This window comes from Sceloporus occidentalis, unplaced genomic scaffold (genome assembly GCF_023333645.1).
Source record: "Sceloporus occidentalis isolate IW3139 unplaced genomic scaffold, rSceOcc1.0.p SCAF_12, whole genome shotgun sequence".
NCBI classification, from domain to species: domain Eukaryota; kingdom Metazoa; phylum Chordata; class Lepidosauria; order Squamata; family Phrynosomatidae; genus Sceloporus; species Sceloporus occidentalis.
Genome location: NW_028316992.1, coordinates 13,726,955 through 13,737,521, shown reverse-complemented (window position 1 = coordinate 13,737,521; position 10,567 = coordinate 13,726,955). Strand labels below are relative to the sequence as shown.

General features: G+C 40.0%; 1 protein-coding gene across 1 annotated transcript; it reads right to left on the bottom strand.

The window, feature by feature from the left end:
• Positions 1 to 1,309: 1,309 nt before the first annotated feature.
• Positions 1,310 to 3,230, bottom strand: LOC149305310 (uncharacterized). Its single transcript, XM_089478029.1, has 2 exons — positions 2,978 to 3,230; positions 1,310 to 2,936 (listed from the first exon to the last, which is right to left on the bottom strand). The coding sequence occupies exons 1-2, from the start codon at positions 3,228 to 3,230 to the stop codon at positions 1,951 to 1,953; spliced, it is 1,239 nt and encodes a 412-aa protein (XP_089334155.1). The 3' UTR covers positions 1,310 to 1,950.
• Between the last annotated feature and the right edge of the window lie 7,337 nt (positions 3,231 to 10,567).

Sequence of the window (10,567 nt, the reverse complement as noted above, 5' to 3'; positions counted from 1 at the left end):
CTGACTTTTATATATTTTTTGTATCCCATTTAAAAATTTACCTTGTATTCCGATTTCCTCCATTAGGGTCATCCTAAACTCCCAGTTTACATTGTCAAATGCCTTCTCTAGGTCCATAAATATTAGTCCCAATTTTTTCTCCTTATATATACTATAGTGTTCAATTATATTTAATAGTGTGCGGATATTGTTTCTTAGATGTCTCCCTGGGAGAAACCCCACTTGTTCTTCTGAAATCCATTCTCTTAGAAAAGTTTTAAGCCTTTCTGCCAGTATAGATGCGTAGATTTTATAATCAATATTTAATAGAGTGATCGGGCGATAATTTGCAATATTCTCGGGGTTTTTCCCTTCTTTAGGTATTAGTACCGTTATGGATTGTTTCCATGATTCCGGTATTTTTCCACTATCGACTTGTTTAATTGTTTTGTGCAGCCAAAGTGATAACTCAGATTTAAATGTTTTGTAGTAATTTGCCGTGTATCCATCTGGCCCCGGCGCCTTATTCTCTTTTAGTTTGTCAATTGCTGTTTCCACTTCGGATATTGAAATGGGTGCATTCAGATTTTCTAACTGTATTTTGGTTATTTTTGTGGGTTGGCATTTTCTAATATATTCTTGTTTCTTGCTTTTTCCATTTCTCTCCCCTCTTACTTCCTTAAATAGGTTTTTATAATATTGCTCTGTTATCCTTATTAGATCTTTTTGTTGTGTATATGTTTTTCCATTCTCTGTTAATTTCAGAATTGTTTTCTCTGCTTTCCCTTTTTTTTTACTTATTGGCCAACCATTTACCCACTTTGTTTGCGTTTTCGAAGTGATAATGTTGACATTCTTTTATATTTTTCATGACTTCTGTTGTTATTCTTTGTTCTAACTGTTTTCTAATTACTTGTACTTCTTCCCCTAATTCCTTTTTGCTTGGATTTATTATGTATTCTCTTTCTTTATTTTTAAGTTTATTTATTAGTTCTTTTTCTTCTCTTTTTTCGTTATTTTTATGTCTTATTTCTTGCTGTATTAAGTGTCCCCTGATTACTGCTTTTGATGCGTCCCATATTATATCTGTTGATGTTTCCTTGTTGTTATTTTGCTCAAAATATATGCTGATTTCCTGTTTTATTTTTTCTGTTATTCTTTCGTCTGCTAATAGGTAATCATGTAACTTCCAGGAATATTCTTTTTTTTGTTTGTTTGTTTGCTTATTTGTATAGTAATTGGACTATGGTCAGAGATATACCTAGTCATTATTTCTGTTTTTTCAACATTTTTACATAATGGTTTTGATACCATTACAAAATCTATTCTGGACCAGGAATTAAAGCGTCCCGAATAATATGTAAAATCTTTAACCTTTTCATTTTGTACTCTCCAGATATCTATCAAATGTTGTTCATGTATAAGATTGAAGGCTGCTTTTGGGAGTATTCCTTGTAAATTATTTTTACTTTATGTAGATCTGTCTATCCTGGGTTCCAAAACCCCATTCCAGTCCCCTGTGATGATAATTTTATCGTAGTTTAGCTCTTTTGTTTTTTGTTTTAGTTCATTGAAGAATTTGGCCTTTTTTTCTTGTGGAGTGTAAATATTGATTATCAAAATTTTATTAGATTGAATTTCTACTTCTGTTGCTAAATATAATCCGTTATTGTTATCCTTAAAGATTTCTTTGGCTTTTATATTATCCTTTATATATGTTGCTACTCCTTTCTTTTTGGACTGTGTGGAGGAGGCTGTGTATATGTTGCCCAAGTTTTTATTCTTGATTAATCTTATATCCTTTTCCCTTAAATGTGTTTCTTGAAGGCAAACTATAGTCACATTTTGTTTTTTCAAAAAATGAAATACTTTATTTCTTTTCTCTTTAAAATTAAGGCCATTTACATTCCATGATAACAATTTTAACATCCTCGTTTGTTACTGTGTCTAACTATTTTCTATATTTTCTTTCTAGCTCTTGTTCCCCCTTCTCCCTTTCTTTTTCTTTACTGATTCTGAAAAAAGATATTTTGTTTTTCCTCCCCTCTCCTGTTCAATGTGAGCCTTGTTCTCTATTGCTTTTGTTGATCTTGTTATCACTCGTTCTAATCTGGTCTCCGCTTTCTTTTTCCTTTTATCTTTCTTATTTTCTTGCTCAGTTTCTCCTTGTATTTCCCCTTCTTCTAACTCCTCTGATGGGTTTGAATGTTGTGTTTCTTCCTCGTAATCTTTATACCTATCTGCTGTCCTTATATTTAGGTCTGAATCTGATTTCCTTCTCTGAAGTCTTTTGCTCCTTTGTTTCTGTGATTTGATTTCATTAGCAACCGTTGTGCCCGTGTTAGAGATGTCTTCTTCTGATGAACTCGTTCCAGTAGACTCGCTTCCTTTGAATTTTTTCAAGAAGGCTTCGGCTTTGTCAGTGTTCTCAATCCAGTATTTTTTGTTGTCTATTGAAAATATCACCCCTTCTATCTTTCCCCAACGATATTTAATATTGTTTTCTTTAAGAAACTCTGTTAAATTCGTGTAGTCTTTCCTCCTCTTTAGAATTTGTAAGGGGATGTCTTTGAATATCTTGATCTCTTGTGGGTGATCTTCCATATAAATTTTTTTTTGATAATTTACCTCCAAAATTAAATCTCGTACCCTTGTTCTTACAAATTTTATTATAATGTCGCGGGGTAGTCTTTTATTTGTAGCAATCCATGAGTTTTGTCTATATATTTTGTCCACTTCTAAGTCTAATTGTTCTGGGACCCAATCTATATAATAAGCGAGTGCAGGAATTAACCGGGTACTTAAATCTTCGTTATATTGTTCCGGGAGTCCTCGGATTTTCAGAGTTTTTTCTTTGTTTCTTATCTCCATTAAGGTTTTATATTTTTCACCCAGCATTTGTATTTCTTCTATTTGTTCTATCTTTTCTTCAATTCTAGCTGTTTTCACCTCTGTTTCTGAAATTTTTTTTTATTTTTGCATATTTCCTGGGCCATACCTGTTAGACTCTCTTTGAGCCGCTGTATTTCTTTTTGTATTTCAGTTCTTATTTCCTCTTTCCATTCTTTAATCTCTTGACGGATTTCTGCTCTAATTTCAGTTCTAATATCTGCTCTTAGTTTTTTGATTTCTTCGAGAATGATGCTATTAGAATTGTTAATGTTCTCAGCTTCTGTTCCAGCCGTGTCTTTTGCTTCTGTAATTTCCTCTGTTTCTTGAAGAGTATGTTGTTCCTCAAGTTCCATGCTCATGTTGTATCTCTCTTTTCTTTTTTTGTTTCTTTTTTGTTTGTTTGTTTATTTGTTTGTATATTTGTTTGTATTTTTTTTAACTCCTAAGGATTATGATTTGTATTTTCAGTCAAGAACCTTTCTTCTGTTGTGATTCCCGCTCTATTCTTTTTCTCCCCTTGTTCTCCGCAAATTTGTACCCTTAATTTTAAAAAAGAAAAAAAAACTAAAAAGGTGGGCATCACTTTTGCCCTAGGGCCTTAGTAATGTAAGGGATGCTCCCTCTGTTGTTGTTTGAGAAGTGTATATGTCCCCTTATTGCTACAATTGGGAGCTTTGCAAGGTTATTTTATACTTCTCTTTCCCTATTAATCATTATGCAACATCTATGTATTGCTTACAGTTAGGTCAAACAGTTTGTTATTAGATAGGAACAAAAAAAAAGTAAATTTTAACACAATTTCTGTTCTTTCTACAAACCTTGCCCAAACCTTACTTCAACTGAGTTGGGATAACGTCCCCCTCAGCTTTTGGTCCGCCATTCACCTACTACAGCGGAAGAGGAAAAAAGAGAGAAAGAAAACAGAAGTAATCTATACATTCCCTCCCTTCCACTTGTGTCTATAACATCTCATTTTATCCCCCAAAGTAACAAAATTAGGTGTCCTCCTATACCCGCATTTGTTTCCCGGGCGGGTCACTCACAGCGTCCAGGGAGGGAGGAGAAATGTCCCTGGCAAAGCTGCTGCCTTGCTGTGTCCTCTCTGCTTCGTCCGTGTGGAGGTGGAAGGGGGCCTCCCTTTTAAAGCCCCAGGCAGGGCACTCACAGCGTCCAGGGAGGGAGGAGAGATGTCCCTGGCAAGGCTGCTGCCTTGCTGTGTCCTCTCTGCTTCGTCCGTGTGGAGGTGGAAGGGGGCCTCCCTTTTAAAGCCCCAGGCAGGGCACTCACAGCGTCCAGGGAGGGAGGAGAAATGTCCCTGGCAAGGCTGCTGCCCTGCTGTGTCCTCTCTGCTTCGTCCGTGTGGAGGTGGAAGGGGGCCTCCCTTTTAAAGCCCCAGGCAGGGCACTCACAGCGTCCAGGGAGGGAGGAGAGATGTCCCTGGCAAGGCTGCTGCCTTGCTGTGTCCTCTCTGCTTCGTCCGTGTGGAGGTGGAAGGGGGCCTCCCTTTTAAAGCCCCAGGCAGGGCACTCACAGCGTCCAGGGAGGGAGGAGAGATGTCCCTGGCAAGGCTGCTGCCTTGCTGTGTCCTCTCTGCTTCGTCCGTGTGGAGGTGGAAGGGGGGCCTCCCTTTTAAAGCCCCAGGCAGGGCACTCACAGCGTCCAGGGAGGGAGGAGAGATGTCCCTGGCAAGGCTGCTGCCTTGCTGTGTCCTCTCTGCTTCGTCCGTGTGGAGGTGGAAGGGGGCCTCCCTTTTAAAGCCCCAGGCAGGGCACTCACAGCGTCCAGGGAGGGAGGAGAGATGTCCCTGGCAAGACTGCTGCCTTGCTGTGTCCTCTCTGCTTCGTCCGTGTGGAGGTGGAAGGGGGCCTCCCTTTTAAAGCCCCAGGCAGGGCACTCACAGCGTCCAGGGAGGGAGGAGAGATGTCCCTGGCAAGGCTGCTGCCTTGCTGTGTCCTCTCTGCTTCGTCCGTGTGGAGGTGGAAGGGGGCCTCCCTTTTAAAGCCCCAGGCAGGGCACTCACAGCGTCCAGGGAGGGAGGAGAGATGTCCCTGGCAAGGCTGCTGCCTTGCTGTGTCCTCTCTGCTTCGTCCGTGTGGAGGTGGAAGGGAGCCTCCCTTTTAAAGCCCCAGGCAGGGCACTCACAGCGTCCAGGGAGGGAGGAGAGATGTCCCTGGCAAGGCTGCTGCCTTGCTGTGTCCTCTCTGCTTCGTCCGTGTGGAGGTGGAAGGGGGCCTCCCTTTTAAAGCCCCAGGCAGGGCACTCACAGCGTCCAGGGAGGGAGGAGAGATGTCCCTGGCAAGGCTGCTGCCTTGCTGTGTCCTCTCTGCTTCGTCCGTCGCCGCATCACATTGTTGACTCATGTTCAACTTGTGGTCTACTGGACTCCTAGATCCCTTTCACATGTAGTTTCATTCGGCCAGTCGTCTCCTATCTTATATCTGTGCATTTCATTTTTCTGCACTTAATGCAGTACCTTACATTTCTCCGTGTTGAATTTCATTTTGTTAGCTTTGGCCCAGCTTCCTAATCTATTCAGGTCATTTTGAATTTTGATCCTGTCCTCTGGAGTATTAGGTACTCCTCCTTGTTTGGTGCCATCTGGAAATTTGATAAGTATGCCTCCATTTCTGTCATCCAAGTCATTGATAAAGATGTTGAATAGCACTGGGCCCAGGACAGAGCCCCACTGGACATCCCACTGGTCACTTCTCTCCAGGATGAAAAGGAGCCATTGTTCTTCCCCCCAAGTTTTTCCACATAACATATTACATAACATAGTATTTCTACAATACTAGTACATTTACAAAACATACCATCCCTACATATCCCTCCACCCCCCACCCGACATTTAACATACATGTCCCTCCGACACTTAATGAAATACACTTAACATAAACTGCACTTCCAGCTACTTGCAGCTTTATACATCGTTATATTTGGAGTTTCCCCTTATTTTGTTTTGTCTTTCCTGATCATGTCTTCTTCACTCCTTCTTGGGAAATACCCTCTCATTAATTCTTTCACTTTTTACTATCCCACAAAGCTCAGGAAGGGCGCTATTTCCCGTTTTACCTTCTTTATAGCCTACAAATGGCATTCCGCCTGAAATGTTCTTATTTTTCACTTTTCGACATTGTCTTAACACCTGCTACTATTTCTAACTAAAGTTCTTTCTATTTCGGTTTTTATACACATAAGCATTGTATTTACACAAACATGACGTTTCCCCATTGATTTCTTAAGAGTTCGTAAAAGACATGCCACTCTTTCCCCACCTCTTCTTCTGTCTTACCTTTTGTCCAAGATGCCCGTTTGTCCACTTCCGCCACCTCCAAGACTTTCATCAACCATTGCTCTACAGAGGGAATTTCTTTTCAGTTCCAGTATCTTGCAGAGGTTATTCTGGCACATGTAAATAAGGAAAACAACACTTTTCCCCAAGTTTTGCTTAGTTCATCACTTATCATACCTGGGAGAAATGTTTCTGGATTGAAAGTTATTGGGATCTTTAATTCTATAGTTATTGCTTTATATATTTTAATCCAATATTAATCCATTTTTTATAAGGGACACAGTTTTTCTATGTCATTATATTTAATAGGACTTGAGCATATATTCGTGATTCCTAACTTTCATACCTCCTATTTGTTTTTCTTCTCTAATTCTGTTATTGAGTGCTTCTAAAACGAAAATGAACAACCGTGGAGATAGTGGGCATCCCTGCCTCGTGCTTTTAGTGATCTTAAATCCTTTTGTTTTGCTATAATTCACAATTATTCTGGCACTTTGTTCTTCGTAGATTTCTCGAATCCATGTATCAAATTGGGTTCCTACCTTCGCTTCTTCCATCACGGTATACATGATCTCCCAGCTGATGTTATCGGATGCCTTCTCCAGGTCTGTGTGCCAACCATCTGCCTGGTTTGTTTGCATCTTCGAACTGCATTTGTTTCCTATATTTAATTTTCCTATCTATCTCTTCATTTTCTTCTATTTGTTTTTTAATCGTTTTAATCTCTTTTGTAATTCTTAGTTCTATTTTCACTTAGTTCTATTTCTTTCTTTTTCAACATATCATACATCAGGTTCAGTTTTTCTTTCTTTTCTTTCTTTAGTATGACGTTTTGTTGCATAAAAAAGCCTCTCATGAAGGCTTTGGAGGCTTCCCATACTGTTGTTGCGTCAATATCAGGCTTCAGGTTTTCTTCAAAGAATAGTTGAATGCTTTCTCTTGCTTTTCCCACAATCTCTTCTTTATATAGCAGAGCTTCATTTAGTCTCCATGCATATTCATTTTTCATTGTTTTGATTAGTACTGTCAAAGGACTATGGTCAGATATTGTTCTCGGTTCTGCATCCATTCTTAGGATATCTTTACATAGAGTTCTAGAAGCATAGAACATGTCAATCCTAGAGAAAGATTTATGTCTTCCAGAAAGGAAAGTAAAATCTCTAGAGTCTCTATATTTAAATCTCCAAACATCCTGCAATGTTTCTTCTTCAATTAGATCTTTAAAGGCCTTTGGGAGTTTTTTAATCTTTCTTTCTGATTTTCTATCCATTTCTGGGTTAACTACTCCATTCCAATCTCCCATAATTAAAGTCTTTTCATAATTAGGCTTAGATAGCTCCTCGTTCAAATTCATATAAAACTGGTCCTTTTTATCCAATGGGGCATAGATGCCCACCATCAAACATTTTCCATTCTGTAGTGCTACATCTAGGCCTAGGTATCTGCCTTTTTGTCTTTAAATACTATCTTCGCTTTAAGTCTGTTATCAACATAGAACACCACACCATTCTTTTTCTTTTCATTAGCTGACATATATTCATTTCCCAACTTTCTATTCTTAAGTAATCGATTATCTTTTTCTTTTATATGAGTTTCTTGTAAACAAATCACGTTTGCACTAAGTTTTTTGACATAATGAAACACTTTACTCCGTTTTTGTGGAGAGTTCATACCCCCATGTTCCATGATAATATTTTCATTTTTTCCATTTTGTCTCTTAATTTTAATTCTATATTTATTTTAGATGATCTAATAATACCTTATTCTCTAGATCTCTCCTTCCTCTTCCTCCGAAAAGGAGCCATTGTTGAGTATCCTTTGGGTTCGTCTGGTCAACCAATTACAAATCCATGTAACAGTTGCCTTCTCCATATTCTATGATGTGGGGTGCACTATAAACCTTTCAATAAATGAACAGGGATTGCAATCCTACATATACATATTATCAGACATAACTCCAGAGAATGTTAGCCTTTTGGATGCCAGAAGGTTCCTCTCATTCTTCAGAGCAAGAAGCAACACCTCAGCTGCCTTCTAGAAGATAAAGCAAAAAGGCTTCCAAAAGGACTGAAGCTTTGGGCAAGTCACACTCTCTCAGCCTCAGAAGATGGCCATGGGAAACCCATTCTGAAGGAACCTGCCAAGAAAACCCCTTCAGAGATTCCCCTCCGGTCACCATAAGAGCTGGAAACAACTGGAAGGCAGACCCCAAGAACAACATTGGGAAACAGGTGCAAGTCTTGCCTTGGGCAAGTGCAATGACTGGGCTCCAGTCAATGGAGATCTTCTTCAGGCAGTAAAAGGAGGTTTATGAAAATACAGAGTGACATCACTGCTACGGAAGGCTCTCTTGACCAATCACAGACCAGGATAAAGGTTCTTCTGGAAGCTTCCGTGAGAAGGAGATATAAGGCCTGAGAGACCAAGAGACAGTTGGGGGAATTGTGTCGGTTGGAGATCGAGAGAGAGAGAGAGTTAAGGAGTGGATCTTGGAAGTTAGTCTCAGAATCGGACGCTTGGGTTTATTTGTTTTTTAATAGCTTGTATGAATGGAACATTATATACTTACAAATATTGTACCTGCAAGAGTCTTAATATCTTGTATAACTGATATTTTAGTTATATTTTGTTATTTATAATGAATATCTCCTTAGAGTATCTACTACTTGACACTCCTTTTACACGTCTCTTGGCTCGGTTGATGCTTGGAAGATCAGTAAAGAAGTAGAAATAAGGTCCCTTAACCGGTCCCAGTGTAGGTTAAGGGAAAACCTTTTATAATTCACTGGATGATGGCAGCGCGATTTAAGGAATTTAAGGGTCTGCTGGACTAAGAGCCATAATGTCTCAATGTCTAATTAACAATTTGTAAGCCACTCTGATAGCTTTTTGAGTGAAGAGGGGTATAAAATTATTATTATTATATTACAGTATTATTATTATTATTATTATTATTATTATTATTATTATTATTATATTACAGTATTATTATTATTATTATTATTATTATTATTATTATTACAGGGCCGCGGTTTGGGTGCTTGGACCACAGGAGATCATCACAGTGAGTCAGTTGGAAAAGCCCATCTCACTCCAGAAAATAAAGGTACTTGAGGAGTTTGCACTCTACGTCTTTCTGTAATAATAGCTACAAAAATGATAATAACATTTGAGATGTTTAGTTTTTAAAAATCAAATAATGCAGATTTAAATGCTGCTTTAAGACCTCTTTCCATCTGCCAGCTTTGCGCTGGTTTTGGGGGGAAATGAGAAAGTGTTGGCAGGGAGGGACTGCCAACAGAATTAGGGGATGCATTGCAGGCTATGGACAATTTGCGGCCAAGTAAGGTCCAAAACACACGGCAGTAATAGTCCAGTCTGAGAGCATATTAACTGCCCTGGCCCAGTGCTAGGGAATCCTGGGAATTGAAGTTTATTGTGGCCCCAGAGCTCTCTGACAGAGAAGACTCAATGTCTCACAAAACTACATTTCCCAGAATTCCCTAGCACTGAGTCGGGGCAGTTAAAGCGGTCTCAGATTGGATTATTGCTGCAGTGTGTTTTGGACTTAGGTGACCCTTGGAAAGTCACACTCTCTCAGCCTCAGAGAATGGCAATGGCAACCCATCTCTGAAGAAACCTGCCAAGGAAACCCCATGATAAGGTTGCCTTAGGGTTGCCATAAATTGGAAATGACTTAAAGACACACATGAAGAACAAAAAAAGTCTGCAATTATTTCACAGGTTGTACATGGGAATGGGAGGCAGTGTGGTGCAGTGGTTTGAGTGTTGGGTTAAAACTCTGTGGGCCAGGGTCCAGTACCCCACTCCACCATGAAACCAGCTGGGTCCCTTGGGCAAGAAGTCACTCTCTCAGCCTCAGGGAAAGCAATGGCAAACCTCCTCTGAACAACTCTTGCCAGGAAAACCCCAGGAGAGGCTCCCCAGAAGTCGGCAATGACTTGGAGCCACTCCACAAAAAACTACAAAGCCTCACTTAAGAGCCAGCATGGTTTAGTGGCTGGAGCATTGGACTATGACCCTGGAGCCAAGGGTTCAAATGCCCCCTTGGACTCGGAAACCCACTGAGTGACCTTAGGCAAGTCACACTCTCTCAGCCTCAGAGGGAGGCACTTGCAAAACCACTTCTGGACAAATCTTGCCATGAAAAGCCTGCAAAGGGCTTCCCTTAGGGTCGCCATAAGTCAGAAATATATTGGAGGCACACAATGACAACAAGAGAAGTAACATCACTAACAGGACTTAATCACACCTCACAAGCCAGCTAGGGAGAAAGGAATGAATGAAGGAAGGAAGGAAGGAAGGAAGGAAGGAAGGAAGGAAGGTCAAGAAGACATGGGTGTTGTAGCCCTCAATTCAGAGGGATTGGAGGGGGCTTACTGC